This window comes from Microcebus murinus, chromosome 22 (assembly GCF_040939455.1).
Source record: "Microcebus murinus isolate Inina chromosome 22, M.murinus_Inina_mat1.0, whole genome shotgun sequence".
Taxonomy (NCBI): Eukaryota; Metazoa; Chordata; class Mammalia; order Primates; family Cheirogaleidae; genus Microcebus; species Microcebus murinus.
Window position 1 is genome coordinate 17,177,346 of NC_134125.1, and position 14,572 is coordinate 17,191,917.

At 43.0% G+C, this 14,572-nt stretch overlaps 1 protein-coding gene across 2 annotated transcripts in view; it reads left to right on the forward strand.

Annotated features, from left to right (window-relative positions):
* Window positions 1–14,572, forward strand: part of GRK3 (G protein-coupled receptor kinase 3) — a 125,874-nt gene that overhangs the window by 76,384 nt on the left and 34,918 nt on the right. For both annotated transcript variants that reach the window (XM_012756557.2, XM_075996652.1), the window contains 3 exons: window positions 1,071–1,122; window positions 3,660–3,751; window positions 6,847–6,946. In XM_012756557.2, the coding sequence (XP_012612011.2) occupies window positions 1,071–1,122; window positions 3,660–3,751; window positions 6,847–6,946 (244 nt within the window). The remainder of the gene's footprint in view (window positions 1–1,070; window positions 1,123–3,659; window positions 3,752–6,846; window positions 6,947–14,572) is intronic.

Below are 14,572 nucleotides of genomic sequence, written 5' to 3' on the forward strand. Positions count from 1 at the left end.
TGAGGTTGCTGTGAGCGAGGCTGACGCCACGGCACTCACTCTAGCCTGGTCAACAAAGCGAGACTCTGTCTCAAAAATAAATAAATAAATAAATAAATAAAAATAAATAAACAAATACCTTACAGTTATGTTGCTCATTAATAAAAAAAATAATTAAAACAACGCCGTTATTAAATAGGAATTGGGTAGATATTTTTCTTCATGGATGAATTTAAACACCGGTCAAGCTGTTGGGTGAATTGTGGGAGTGTTTATCAGAACAGTGCAACTTGCCCATCCTGGGATTCTAGCCTGAGGGTTTCTCTTCCGCACTCTTGTGCCTTCGAGAGGCAGTACTAAAATTTCATTAAGAAGATGCTCTGGAGCCTGTTGGTCTGGGTTCAAATCCATCTCCATCCACTCTCTCTCTGCCTGGCCTTGGCCAAGCCACTGCATACTTTGGTGTCTTGGTTTTCCCCACTGTAAAATACGGATCAAAATACTGCCTGGTCTCAGAGTTTTTAGGAAGAATAAATGAGTAGGGCCTGGCATATGGTAGGCACTATTTAAGTGTTTGCCACTCTTACAATTTTTTTCCGAACATTTATTTTTTATCATTTAGAACCGTGCTGTCCAATATGGTCGGCGCTAGCCAAGTACAGGTGTCAAGCAAGCACTTGAAATGTGACCAGTCTAAATTAAAATGTGCTTTAAGTGCAAAAGACACACAAGATTTCAAAGACTTGATTACATTTTGAAATGATAATTTTTTGATGTATCGGGTTACATAAAATACATTATTTAAATTATGTCTATGGCTCCTGATATCTTCACGTTGGACTATGCTGGTTCAGATAAAAGTGTTACCACAGTACAGGACAATTAAAGGAGAAATGTGAGCTCTTTCATCTGAACCCTAAAATAAAGCCATGGACACTGGTGCACACTTTGTGAAAAACGTGTGTAAGAAAACTTATTCTATTTGAGAAGCACCACACATGGTGCAAGTCTATTTTATATCATGAAGTTGTTCTGTAAACCTAGTTAATTTGATATGTGACTTTTCAGTAATTATTGATATTCTTTTTTAGCGACAAGTTCACTAGATTTTGTCAGTGGAAAAATGTCGAATTAAACATCCATGTGAGTATCATCTTTTTCTTTTTTCTTTCTTTAAATAAAAACTTCCTCTGGCTTAACCTCGTGAGAAAATACTTTGTTTGGGAACGTAGTCCCAAAGGGTGCACTGCCTGGACAGCTGTCTTTCCTACTGTTTGTGTACCAGACATGCCCCTCCTGTTCTCAATGATAAATGATTGAAGTTTTGCTTCTTTGTAATATTCATATAAGAGTACGGTTAGTAAATGAAAAAGAATGCGCTTATTTATGTAGTAAAGGATATTTTAAGCAGTAATTGACCTTTTAACGAAAATAGTAGTGAAAATACAAATCTTTTACGTAATATAATTCCCCTATGTCCTTCTCTTTTGCTATTCTTGGAAAGTTCCATTTCTCTTTCCTATCGTTACATGTAATAATAAAAATTGAGCATGATAATAAAAATGATATCTTTTGCCAGACTAAGGTTTCATCTTCGTTTTTATTTTGTTGTGAAAGTGATAAAAAGCAATCCTCAAATGCAGGCCACCTGCTGACATCTGTCCTTAGCTAAGTTCCATCTCCTTTGGCTTTTGACGTCAGCAATTCCAGGGCGTGATCATCCATACTTCGCTTTTAGAACGCACGAGTCCTAGGTCAGCCTCTCTTGACTTCACTTTCACATTCTGCGTTCACCTAGGCCTGCAACTGGGCAAAGGAATGAACTGGACATTTTTTTCTTAGATTCTTTCTTTTTTTTTTTTTTTTTTTTTGAGACAGAGTCTCACTCTGTTGCCCGGGCTAGAGTGAGTGTCATGGCGTCAGCCTAGCTCACAGCAACCTCAAACTCCTGGGCTCAAGCGATCCTCCTGCCTCAGCCTCCCAAGTAGCTGGGACTACAGGCATGCGACACCACGCCCGGCTAATTTTTTCTCTATATATTTTTAGTTGGCCAATTAATTTCTTTCTACTTTTTATAGAGAAGGGGTCTCCCTTGCAAACTCCTGACCTTGGGCGATCCATCCACCCGCCTCGGCCTCCCAGAGTGCTAGGATTACAGGTGTGAGCCACAGCGCCCGGCCTTTTTTTTAGATTTTACCTGAATGATATTGTTGGAAGAAGAGTTCTTGTTTGATTTTTTATTTTTTTTTATTTTACACTTGCCCTTATCCAACAAGTCGAGAAGCAATAAGGCGCTTTTGTTGCTGTTTTCTAACCTCCCCCTCGTCCATCATATTCCCTGGCAGGGTTTAGAAGCAAGAGGCCATAATACACATTTTTAAAAAATCCTTTACGTCTGTTCTGGATCTTTCTCGTGCTTCTTTCAGCAGACTTTGTGTCCTTGTGGACTCTGAGCATCACACGTGAAGTCTTGAGGCCCCGATACAGGCTTATGTGACATGGATGTGGTGTTTTAAGGATTGTTTGGGGGAACCCTTAAAGAGGCTCATCCTTCACCCTTGCCAGGATCTGAAAAGCAGTAGACATTTGCTGTTGTCTAACGGCCTCTTTTTGTTTTTTGTTTTTTGGTTTTTTTTGAGACAGAGTCTCACTTTGTTGCCCAGGCTAGAGTGAGTGCCGTGGCGTCAGCCTCGCTCACAGCAACCTCAAACTCCTGGGCTCAAGCAATCCTCCTGCCTCAGCCTCCCAAGTAACTGGGACTACAGGCATGTGCCACCATGCCCGGCTAATTTTATATATATACATTAGTTGGCCAATTAGTTTCTTTCTATTTTTATAGTAGAGACGGGGTATCACTTTTGCTCAGGCTGGTTTCGAACTCCTGACCTCAAGCAATCTGCCCGGCCTCGGCCTCCCAGAGTACTAGGGTTACAGGTGTGAGCCACCGCGCCTGGCCTCTAACGGCCTCTTATCATGAACGTAGGATTCACCATTTGTCTCTGTACCTTTTAACACATTAAATCTACTTATGAAACGGGGCGTTACTGAGATAGCGTTGACAAAAGGAGAGTGCTCATGAATAAAGCCTCTTGACAGACTTCACTCACATTCAGTCTTGTTTCAGGCTCACGTGGCCAGCCTGAGCCCCCTCCGTGCACCGGTGCTGTCCACACAAGGTTCACGTGGCCTGCGTCTGCTGTGTTTTCCGATCATGTGGCCCACTGTTATGAAAGCACAAGATGCCTTTGACCTGGACTCTTATTTTTTTTTCACCCTGACAGTTCTTGGAATTGTTGGATCATCCCCAAACTTTAAGCTTCAGAGTAGCTGAGGTTGCTTTTTCATTTTGGCTCGGAATTTCACACTCAACTTGCCTTCAAAGCATACATCTTGTAACCCATCACCTGGGCACTTGTGGGAAACGGTCAGCTGCTTTGGTTCCCCGTCCGTCATCCCCCATGCGCCTCTGTTTTGTGCCTCACGCACCTTGGAGGTTGTGTGGGGTCTCGGCACCCTTGGGCGGCTCATCCTGCAGCCCAAGGACTCAGGCAAGGAAGGGACAGACAGATCCTGACGTCAGAACTGCTATTTTAATTACTGTCTGTGTCTCGCAGGAAAAAAAAGAAATGTCTTTATAACAACATAGTTTGAAGTTTTCATTCTGTGTTTTGATTTCACAGTTGACCATGAATGATTTCAGTGTGCACAGGATTATCGGACGAGGAGGGTTCGGTGAAGTCTATGGTTGCAGGAAAGCAGACACTGGAAAAATGTAAGCTTTCGATGCCCACACAGTTTACTGCAATTGCGTCAAAAGACAGTCCCTATATAGACTTGTGGAAGCCTGTGGCCTTGCTTTTGAAGTGATTTGCCTCAGAAAGGAACAGTCTGCATTTTGCTAAGCGTGGTGAAGGAGAGCTGGGACTGCTACCTCGCAGGGCCGCACGGGAGGTTAGATGACGACCCCGCATTGCATGTCCACTATGGTTTAGGATGTGGGCGAGGAGCCCCGGGGATCCAGAGATGAGCAGGAAGTGATCCAGGGATGAACAGGAAGTGATCCAGAGATGAGCAGGAAGTGATCCAGAGATGAACAGGAAGTGATTCTTGGCAACCAGGGTAGTGTTACATGCAGCCTTCCCGTAAGCTAGCATCAAAAAAAAAAAAAAAAAAATTCTGTACTTTGGAAAAGAGAGACTTCTTTTTTTCAGCAAAGATCCACCTGTTATTTAGTAGAAGCATTTTTGGGCAACAGCTTTTCGGGAGATGTCGGTTCCCGAGACCGGTAGCCGGGATGTTAGAGAGAAGGGACACCCTGCTGCTGGTGACCAGCGAGCGTTGTGGGCTCTGTCACTTCCCTCAGCAACTCTCCTGGTGGGAGGCCAGTGGGAGGAAATTAAGTACACCTGAGCCAGGTAGAAGGCTCTTCTGGAAAGTGAACAACAGTGGCATTCTTAAGTGTGGGAATTTTTTATTTTATTTATTTTTTTAGCAGAAGCCGTTTAAGTGAACATATTTTTGAAGGCAAAAGAGAATGGAAGACTCTGATTTGATAGACCCAGAACTCCAGGCCTGATTAAGTGGCGGGCGTGTCGGAACAAATTGCTCCGTCGTAGCCCACAAGTCATCCCTCGGCCTCTCCTGGGCCCGGGAGCTGGCGGCTCTGCCAGGCGGTTCTTCCCGGTCTCGGGAAGGCCCGATAGTCGGCATGTGTTTTTTGGTATTTGGGGACTGCTAGTTTACCTTTGCTAATCTGTGCCCATCAGTCACCGCCCTGCTTTGGGCCCCCCCATTGTGGGGTGACTCTGAGGCCTGGCGCTCAGGAGTCTGAAGTCTGGGGTCATGCTGGGACAGTAGTGTGGCCCGGTGGTCCAGAGCCAGGGTCCTGGTGCCCTGCAAGCCGTGTCAGGTTCAGCTTCCACACTCGGCCTTCGACAGAGTCGCCCATGTTGTGGTCTGTACCGTAGGTAAAATCAAAGCAGCCTGCGGTGACAATTAAATGAGATCATACATTGCAAAGCATCTGGAAGGCTGTCTACCCTGCAGTGAGTGCTCATCACGAAGAGGGCGCTGTGCTAAGACACGCAGGACTCTGCAGCACTTTCCCAATGAAAAGTTCTTTCCCATTCTGTTCACACAGTGAACTTTTTATACCAAACGATGTGCTCGTTGCTTGGCACGTTTCGTTAAATTTTGTCTGTTTTGCTTCATCATTGCAGCTTGCGGAGGTATTTGGGATCCCTTGGCTGCCACGTGAAGTAAACAATATCAGTTTATCTCTTTCGTACACATTTATTGTTTCACTTAACTCTCGGAAACAGCAAGTTGGTGGCCAGTATTCTTCTCTCTATTTTATAGATTACGGGTAGACAGTGCTCAGGAGTCCCACAGCTAGAAAGTGGTCTAGGAGTCCTCACTGCAGTTCTTCCCTGTCTCAGGGCTGCCAGGTGCACGTGAATGGGCTCTGTGGCCCGACAGTGAGTCGCCCTTACACCCTCCAAATGGAGCCCTAGGGTGTATGTACTCACCCCGTGGCCCAGGGCCCATGTTGGTCATCTGCCCTGGCCTGCAGTTTAAAGGTTTTATTAAAAACCATCTCGGTGGTAATAGAGTGGTAATAGAAGTAGTATGAAGCATTTGGAATATTCTTTATCATAAAAATGAAATATTTAAAAGATACATGGCTTCATATGTTCTCAATATTTGATCTCGTTATTAAGCAAATTGTCCATTGACTCATTAGAAGAACTCCTGGAAAAGTGGATAAAAATATCAAGTTTGAACAGTCTTCTCTGTTCTTATACAACTCAAACATGATAACTTATGATCAATAAGAAATAGATAGATTTTCCGTGTCCTACAATACTAAGATAATGTTCTGCCTTGCGTACCTGGGCTATGTAGTACTCCATCAACTGGGAATTTGGATGAATAGTTACACACACAGAATGTTCACCCTCTGAAACATGTGTAAAAATGCTTGCAAGAATTCCCTTTTAGCTTTCTGTTGTCCTTCTGGAAAAGCACCATGTTTTCTTTAATCTGTGATTATAGAATATGCCAAACAAATTGTCTCTATATTTTCTTAATATGAGCTTGTTCCAAGTTTTCAAAAATCTTAAGTTGTCAATTGGTTATTCTCAATTAACTTTAACCAATGATAAGTAGCAAAATCTTATTGATTCTTTTTATTATTTGAAATATAATAACTTAAATATCAAAACTGAAAGCTCCGACTCGGGCAGTGTAAATGCAATATATGTACCCTAAACATTTGTGCCCCCATAAAATTTTGAAATTAAAAAAAATAAGAACATGCTATGACATTCTGTTGACTTAATAAAAAACAAAAAAAAAATAAAAAAATAAAAAAAAATAAGAACAAATCAGTAAAATACCATTTTAGAACATGCTCTTTTGAATGCATGCCTTACCTTCCCATTTTGTTGACTGTCACGGTTTCAGAGTCTTAAACTCTATACACTCTTATAAAAAATTGACCACTGACGAATTCACAATTCCTACCTGCCAAATATGATACGAATATCCCCCTATCATCAATAGTTATAGGCAGCAGCATTATACAAAAAAAAAATTATCTCACTGAATTGATTTATATCCATCCACTTTCTATTTTATTTAACTGGAACTTCATATAATGGTAGAAATATCTTAAGTATTGTGTGATTTTTTTAAAATAATATGTATAAAATAAAAATATTTCTTGCATGGCACTCGGGTGCCATTTTCATTCTTTTAAACATTGCCTGAATATTTAGGAGCTTCCCCTGGTATGATGATGTGTGTTGTTTAAATCAGTCTAGATATATTACAGTATGGATTTTTCAATAGTATTTCTATTTCCAGGTATGCAATGAAATGCTTGGATAAGAAGAGAATCAAGATGAAACAAGGAGAAACATTAGCCTTAAATGAAAGGATTATGTTGTCTCTTGTCAGTACAGGAGTAAGTAGTCAATTGCCAGTGCTGCTTTTTAAAATTTGTCATTTGTTTGTTTTTTAGCAGGATGATTTATTATTATTTTTTTTCCCTAGCTGATTACAGGCCTGGCCAGTTCTCAGGTGGGCTGGAATTTGATACTATCTCTTATTTGGTTTTACGAGTTAGAAGAAGGCTAGCAACCTTCCTTATGCAATCCATGACTTCTCCTTTACTGCCTGCTGTTTGTCCTTGACTTCCTTCTTTGCAGAATATGGTAGCAGAGATGGCAGAAACTAATTATAGGAGAAAATAGTCACTCGAATATAGTCAAGAATTGACTGTATGAGAAGAAGGACTAATGTGGAGAGGAAAAAGAAACGTAGCTCCTGCCCTTTAGAAGCAAATAGAGAGGAAGCAATTGGGTTAGTCAAGTCTGAATTGTCGTTTCGAGTTTGTCCCTGGTTAGCGTTTCATTTGAGGGTGACTTTGTCTTCCTCTCAGCACATTCTTCTCTGTTTCCTGGCCTTCCCGTTTCCAGCACTGTATCTCTACCTATCGGACATTCTAAACTATCATTTTCAGCTCAACATCTATGGAAACTAGCTTTTACCTTGTACCTCCGTTCCTTGCAAACTAGCTGCCCATTCTGATTTCCTCTTCTGTTAATGGTTTGAACCAGGATCAAACTCTTGGCCTTTATTTGTGTGCACAGATGCCAGTGTGTATGAAGACGCATCCAGAAAAACTTACTCTTCCAGAAAGCTGTGCACACTTGCGTGCAGAGTAGCTCAGGGAGTCGGCTCGCAAAAGGGGAGGGGCACGGGATGGGCATGGCATTGTGGGGCGCTTGGTGTGTAGCTCACATGTGAATTTAATGTTAAACACCCAAGCCAGCAAGGTGCATATGCAGTGAGAAATATGGGGGACTTCTAAAATATAGGGGGACTTCTAAATATCACAGATGGATTCTAAGTAAGGTCATCTTCACCAAAAGGATTGGAAAGACTCAAATTTTAGTGGCTGATCAAAGAATGAATAATTCTTTTCAACGAGTGAGCAAGAAACCCCGACACCCTGAGAGATAAATTTCCTTGCCCCAATTCTCTGGACTCCCTGGCCGGTCTCCGGCCATTCCCTGACCAGGGCTCCTTTCGTATGGTCCCTTTACATGCTACGTGTTTTTTATCACCCGTATTTATTGTACTGTGGTTTATATTATTCCAGCATTAGTTTTAAGTGCTTTTAGAAGGGCTCTTTGCCATTGAAGCAAAGAAACAGCATAATTTAGCTGAGCTGTAACAAATGTAAACTCGGTAGCCATAAATAATTTCTAATTACCTGCCTCTACTTCTCCATGTAGGGGCATTAAGCATTTCAAATAAGAGTCTGTGCGTGTGACCAAGTTTTTAACTGATTGGAATGGAAACTAAGCAGCATTGGAGTCAGTGTGAGTGGTATTGGCTTCCAATTTCTGTTGTAAATGTCCATGCCTTAAATGGACATCCTCAACTATGGATGTGCTTACAGAATAAAGATTTCAAGTGGTTATTAAAATATTATTTTTTAATGGGTAATCTCAAAGCCTTGGATAGTTGTTCTCAAAGCCTATGGAAAAAATATTTTGATGTTGGAAAAATCTAAGTACAGTTTTCATGTAGACTTTTTATACTTATTTGATTCAGGGGAGGGGGGAATGTGGTTAAATAGGTGTATAGTTTCACACTGGTGTAGCCCTAGGAGAATAAATTAAAAATTGGGGTTATATCGGGGGTCCTACTTTGAGTTAATGTAAAAGAATTGTTCGTATTTTTATTCAAGTATCACAACCATATGGCATTTTTAAAAATTTATAACTTGGTTAAGATACATAATTTAACCATAAGAGTAAGATTATTTGGGATTGGTTTTGCTGATCAAAGGGCACTTATTTTTATAGGGTTTCAGTAATCCTTAATTTAAACTTACCTTATTAGGTGACACGTTAGATCAGCCCGTGTCAGCAGGATTTCCTGTGGTGTGGACTTGAAACAGAACCACATTTATTCACCATTAGTTTTCTTGTTACTGGAAGTTTGTTTTAGGCTTTTTAGCCAATCTCAAATTGAGTATTCCTCCTCCCATCCTCCAAAGAGACAGTAGCAAGTCCTGTTCCCACTTTTTTTTTTCTGTAATTCTCAGATGGTAAAAAGAGAAATATGCATGTTTGAGAACAGGTGTGAGTATGTCCACAGCTAGGAAGAACGACCAGCAAGTCCATTCAAGTCATCTGGGTCTGTGGTCCCCAAGCCTTGGCCATGGCCCATCACTGGTCCATGGCCTGTGAAGAAGCAGGCCGTGCAGCACTGCTTGAGCTCTGCCCCCTCCTGCCCCCCCACGACACCCCACCTCCCATCCCCCATCCGTGGGACAATTACCTTCCATGAAACTGGTCCCTGGTGCCAAAAACGTTGGGGACTGCTGATCTAGGTCCACTGGAAGTGTTACTCATTCCATGAATCACAGTTGGGTGTCTAGCTTGTGCAAGGCGCTCTGCTACCAGCTGGGGGGGCGTCCCCAAACCTGACTTCTGTCCTTGCTCTTACAGAGCTGCATGAAGCGGGAAAAGGCGGTGTTATCCAGATAACTTCAGAAATGCACAGACAGCGGGAACGTGTGGGGAGAGCGATGAAAGCCAGGGGCGTGGTGCTTGGAAGGCACCTGGAGGTGGGGATGGGGTCAGCGCGTGCTCCTCTGAAGTCACGGTGACCTGGGCAGGTGCCAGCAGGTGTCTGGGCCCCCCAGCACAGGAGGTCTGAGGGATTGGACGAGGGCAGTAGGATCCGTGGCGGTGAGGGGAGTGGAGCAAGGTGAAGCTGCAGAGAGAGACGGTGAAGGCCTTTCTAGGCCAATACTGGGGAGCTTAATCAGTCTTACAGCAATTGGCAACGAAATGATTTTTAACTAGGAAGCTGCAGTGTGGGAGACTTTCTTAAGGAACTACTCCATGGTCCTGTTTTATCAGTTCTTTATTTCCTGAAAAATCCAAGCTATTTTGCTCACTCTTGGTAGGAAATCAAAGAAGACAGTCCCTTGCCCGGGAGCTTGACTGAAGGTTCAGCCTGTCGACACCCGCCAGCTCTTATCACCACTGATTGGTGATCAAGGAAGAGCGCCCCCCCCCATCTTTCTCTTTGGAATCTCATCGCACCATTCACTCAGTTGCTGCTTGTCTTTTCGTGTTGGCCGGTATTCAGTTCTCTGCGTCCCGGGCTCCATGTGAAAATCATTATGGTGTCTGCTCAGGACCTCGAGAGCTGGGGACTGCAGTCGGTGGTCTCTGTAGAGGTGACCGAATCTGATTCCTTTACCGGTGCATTTATTTTACATTGTCTCAAAGGTAAATGCAGCCAGATATTAGTTAAAGCAGTGAAAACAGATTTTATTAGGTGACTGCCCACAGCAGGGGAAACAGCTGAGCCCCATTCTGACTTGGGCAGAGGGTACCGGGTGTTTTAAAGGGAGAATAGGGGTGGGGTGCCCTGCAGGGGCTTCAGGAGACTCGGGGGAATGAAAAACAATAAAATGTGAGAATGGGGGCTCGGTCTAGGTGAGACCCATCTGGGGTTGCTGAGTGGTGCCTACCCAGGGCAGGCCTCTAGCCTCCCACCGGGGCTGGAAGACTGGAAGATGGGATCCTATCTCTGGGTGCTGGCTGGAACAAACGGTGAATCCTTCTGGCACTTGGAGCAGGGTGAGGGTCATCCCAGGAATGCAGTCTTGAGGTGTTAGAAACTCTCTTAGCATTTGTTCAAGTCTTCATAGGTCAAAGTTCAGGCTCCGAGGATCCTGGCTAGAGTTGGGTCAAGGAGGAATCTTTGTTCATTGCTGGAGAAACCTTTGTAAGGTGCATAACACACAGCAAGAAGAACTCGGAGAGGGTCAGGAGACTGGGGGTTTGGAACTATCTCAGGCAAGTCATTTCCCTTTTAGGGGGCCTTAGTTTCCTTATCTTTAAAATAGAGAAGTTAGGCCGGGGGTGGTGGCTCGTGCCTGTCATCCTAGCACTCTGGGAGGCCGAGGTGGGAGGATTACTCGAGGTCAGGAGCTCAAGACCAGCTTGAACAACAGCGAGACCCTGTCTCTACAAAAAATAGAAAAATTAACAAGGCGTGGTGGTAGTGCCTGTAGTCCCAGCTACTCAGGAGGCTGAGGCAGGAGGATGGCTTGAGCGTGAGAGTTTGAGGTTGCAGTGAGCTATGATGACACCACTGCACTCTACCCTGGGTGACAGAGTAAGACTCTGTCTCAAAAGAGAGAGAGAAAAAAAGAGAAGTTAGACCAGGTGTTTTTTTCTTTTGTTTGTTTTTTTTTTTTAAGAGCCCTTCGTACCCCGATAGCCAACAGTTATACATCTAAAATTCACGTCCCATCTTAATAACGTAACATTTTAAGGAGACTTAAACCTTTCGCTGTTTTCTCAGGGCTCGTGTTCAGGAATCCAGCTTGGCAGGGTCCACTTGCTCCCCGCCCGGGGAAGCGGGCGCGGTTGCTGGCTCAAGCTGGGACCCTGCTCTTCCAAGCTCTAGGTCCGCCCTCTTCTCTGCTCTGCAGACGAGCTGCTGGCAGCTCAGGGCCGAGAGCATGGGGGGGACCTCACTAGGGGAGAGCGTGGTCTCTGGAGCAGGGTGAGGCGGCCGTCTTCAGAGGCCGGTGGAAGGTCTGGCGAAGTGCAGGCAGGTGCCCAGTAGGACAGTGCCCGCTGGAAAGGCCACAGGGCTTTTCACGGGGAAAGGATAGCACCTGCATTTCACCTGTTCAAGGCAAAATAAATCTTGAAGGCAGTAAATACTGACATCATCTCAGCAGAACTCTAAGAACAACTAAACAGCCACAAATGAAGTTTGTAATTCTTTCGGGGGAAATTTTTCTTCGAGAGAGAGATATGGAAATTGAGTTCAAGTTCATGATTCTTTAGCATTAATATATAGGATTAATATATAGGAAATGTGCAGATAGCGTTAACATATAGGAATGTGTCAAAGCAAAGTTATATAATAGAGAGGTTTCAACAATGTGAATTCTGTTTACAGATTATTCTGTCGAAATCTGGATATTTTCTTTGGAATTTAATAACTTGTCTGTTAAGAAAGTGGGTATAGGCCGGGCGCGGTGGCTCACGCCTGTAATCCTAGCTCTCTGGGAAGCCGAGACGGGCGGATTGCTCAAGGTCAGGAGTTCGAAACCAGCCTGAGCAAGAGTGAGACCTCGTCTCGTCTCTACTATAAATAGAAAGAAATTAATTGGCCAACTAATATATATAGAAAAAATTAGCCGGGCATAGTGGCACATGCCTGTAGTCCCAGCTACTCGGGAGGCTGAGGCAGGAGGATCGCTTGAGCCCAGGAGTTTGAGGTTGCTGTGAGCTAGGCTGACGCCACGGCACTCACTCTAGCCTGGGCAACAAAGTGAGACTCTGTCTCAAAAGAAAAAAAAAAAAAAGAAAGTGGGTATAGATAGTCGCTGTCATTTTTAAAAATTTGAATCAGTTTAGCGACAGGTATACACTATATGTAAAGAATCAGGATATAGTAGATAAAGTGGATCTAAATATTATAGATCCAACAGATGTAGCCTAGCGCCAGTGATGCTTCACAAGGAAACCCATGCATGTCTTCAGCACCCAGACCAAGAGACAGGAAGTTGCCAGTGTTCTAGAAGTCTCCTCGTGCCCCTCTCTGTCACCAGCCCCATGCCCATGCTGACCTCTCTCCAGATTTCTAACAGCGTAGTTTATTAAATAGCTCTGCTAATTTTGTTTGAGCCTTGTGTAAGGGTGCTCTTCTGTGCCTGGCCTCTGTCACTCAGCGTCAGTGGCGACATTTCATCTGTGCTGCTGCACACAGCTCGTCCTGGCAGCCCCGCAGCAGGGATCGGCAAGCTAGGTGTGGCCAGGGACCAAATCTAGCCTGTGGCTTTATTTTGTACAGCCCATGAATTGAGAATTTTTATTTTATTTTATTTTTTTTACATTTTTTAAAGGATTGTAAAGAAAATAAGCAAAGAAGAAGAGATGACCGGGACTGTATAAGACCTTAAATATTTACTGTTCAGCCCTTTGCAGAAAAGGATTGCCGACCCTGCTCAAATAGTATCCTCTTCCATAAATATACCGCACCTTATCCGTTCTGCTGTTGGTACACATGCGAGTGACTTCCTGGTTTGAGCCGTTTGAACAGTGCTGTTTGGAACACTCCTGTGCAGATCTCTTGGTGCACATCAGTACAGATTGCTGTGAGTGTCTACTCCAGAGTAAAATGGCTGGGCAGCCTTGGTAGATGCCACCAAACAGGTCACTAAAGTGGCTATACCATTGTACACTGTCAACAGCAGTACGTGAAAGTTCCTTTCCTTCCTTATCTTTCTAACACTTCGTATTGTCAGTCTTTTTAATTTTAGCCATTCTCATGGGTTTGGGTGGTAGCATCTTGCAGTTTTAATTTGAGGTTGAGAATCTGTTCATAGGCTTGTGGGCCATTTGGAAATGTCTATTTAATTTTTTTTTTGTTGCCATTTTTCTATTGTGTCGGTTGCCTTTTTATTAATAGTTAAGAGTTCTTTATATATTCTGGGTATGAGTCCTTTGTGTGTTTATGGATTGCAAATATCTTCTCCCATTCTGTGGCTTATCTTTTTACTCTCTTAATAGTATCTTCTGATGAACAGAAGTTCTTAATTTTATTTTAGTCCAATTTGTAAACATTTTTATTGTTACTGCTTTTTGTGGCCTAAGAACTCTTCACTTACCCTGAGACCATGAAGATATGCTCTTTTGTTTTCTCCTGGCAGCTTTATTCTTTTATATTTCACATTTAGATCTATACCTACTGGAGGGGACTTTAGTATATGGTGTGAGGTAGGGGTCAAGGTTTATATTTTATTGTACAGATATCAATTGTTCTAGCACCATTCATTGAAAGGGCCATACTTCTTCCATGCCCTTTGTGTCACCTTTATCACAAATAAAGTGACCATGTATGTGCGGGTCTGTTTCGGGATTCTCCATTCTGTTTCATTGGACTCTTTGTCCTTGGGCTAATACCATGCTCTCTGAAATGTTGCTTTCTAATAAGTCTTGATAATTGGCACTGTAAGTTTTCCAGCTTTATCTTCAAGAGTATCTGAAGTTTTCTTGGCTATTTACACGTCCGTAGAGTTTAGAATCAGCTTGTCAGTTTTCATTTTAATTAACATTGCATGGAATCTATAGATTAATTAGGGGAAAACTGAAATCTTTACAATTGAGTTATTCAATCCCTGACCGTGATATAGTTTTCCACTTTCAAAAGCTAATTTAATTCCATTTATATTCTCCGTGTTTCAAAACAATAACACTAATAACTTTCCTGCCCCGTGGTATGGTTCTTCCAACTTGAGAAGCAGAGATTGAAATGGATATTGGGCTAGCCAGAGCCACAGTGTTGACCAACAAACAGACTAGCAAGACAGTAATATTTTTCTGTAGAATCTAGTGTTTCAAAGAGAATGTAATTAGAATAGATTCATGATTGAATCTGAGTGAGGAAGGACCTTCAAGCTCATCTGCTCCAAGTATTAATGTTGTGTCTCTCTGCATTTTATCCTGTAACTGGATCCATCATTTTACTATGACTT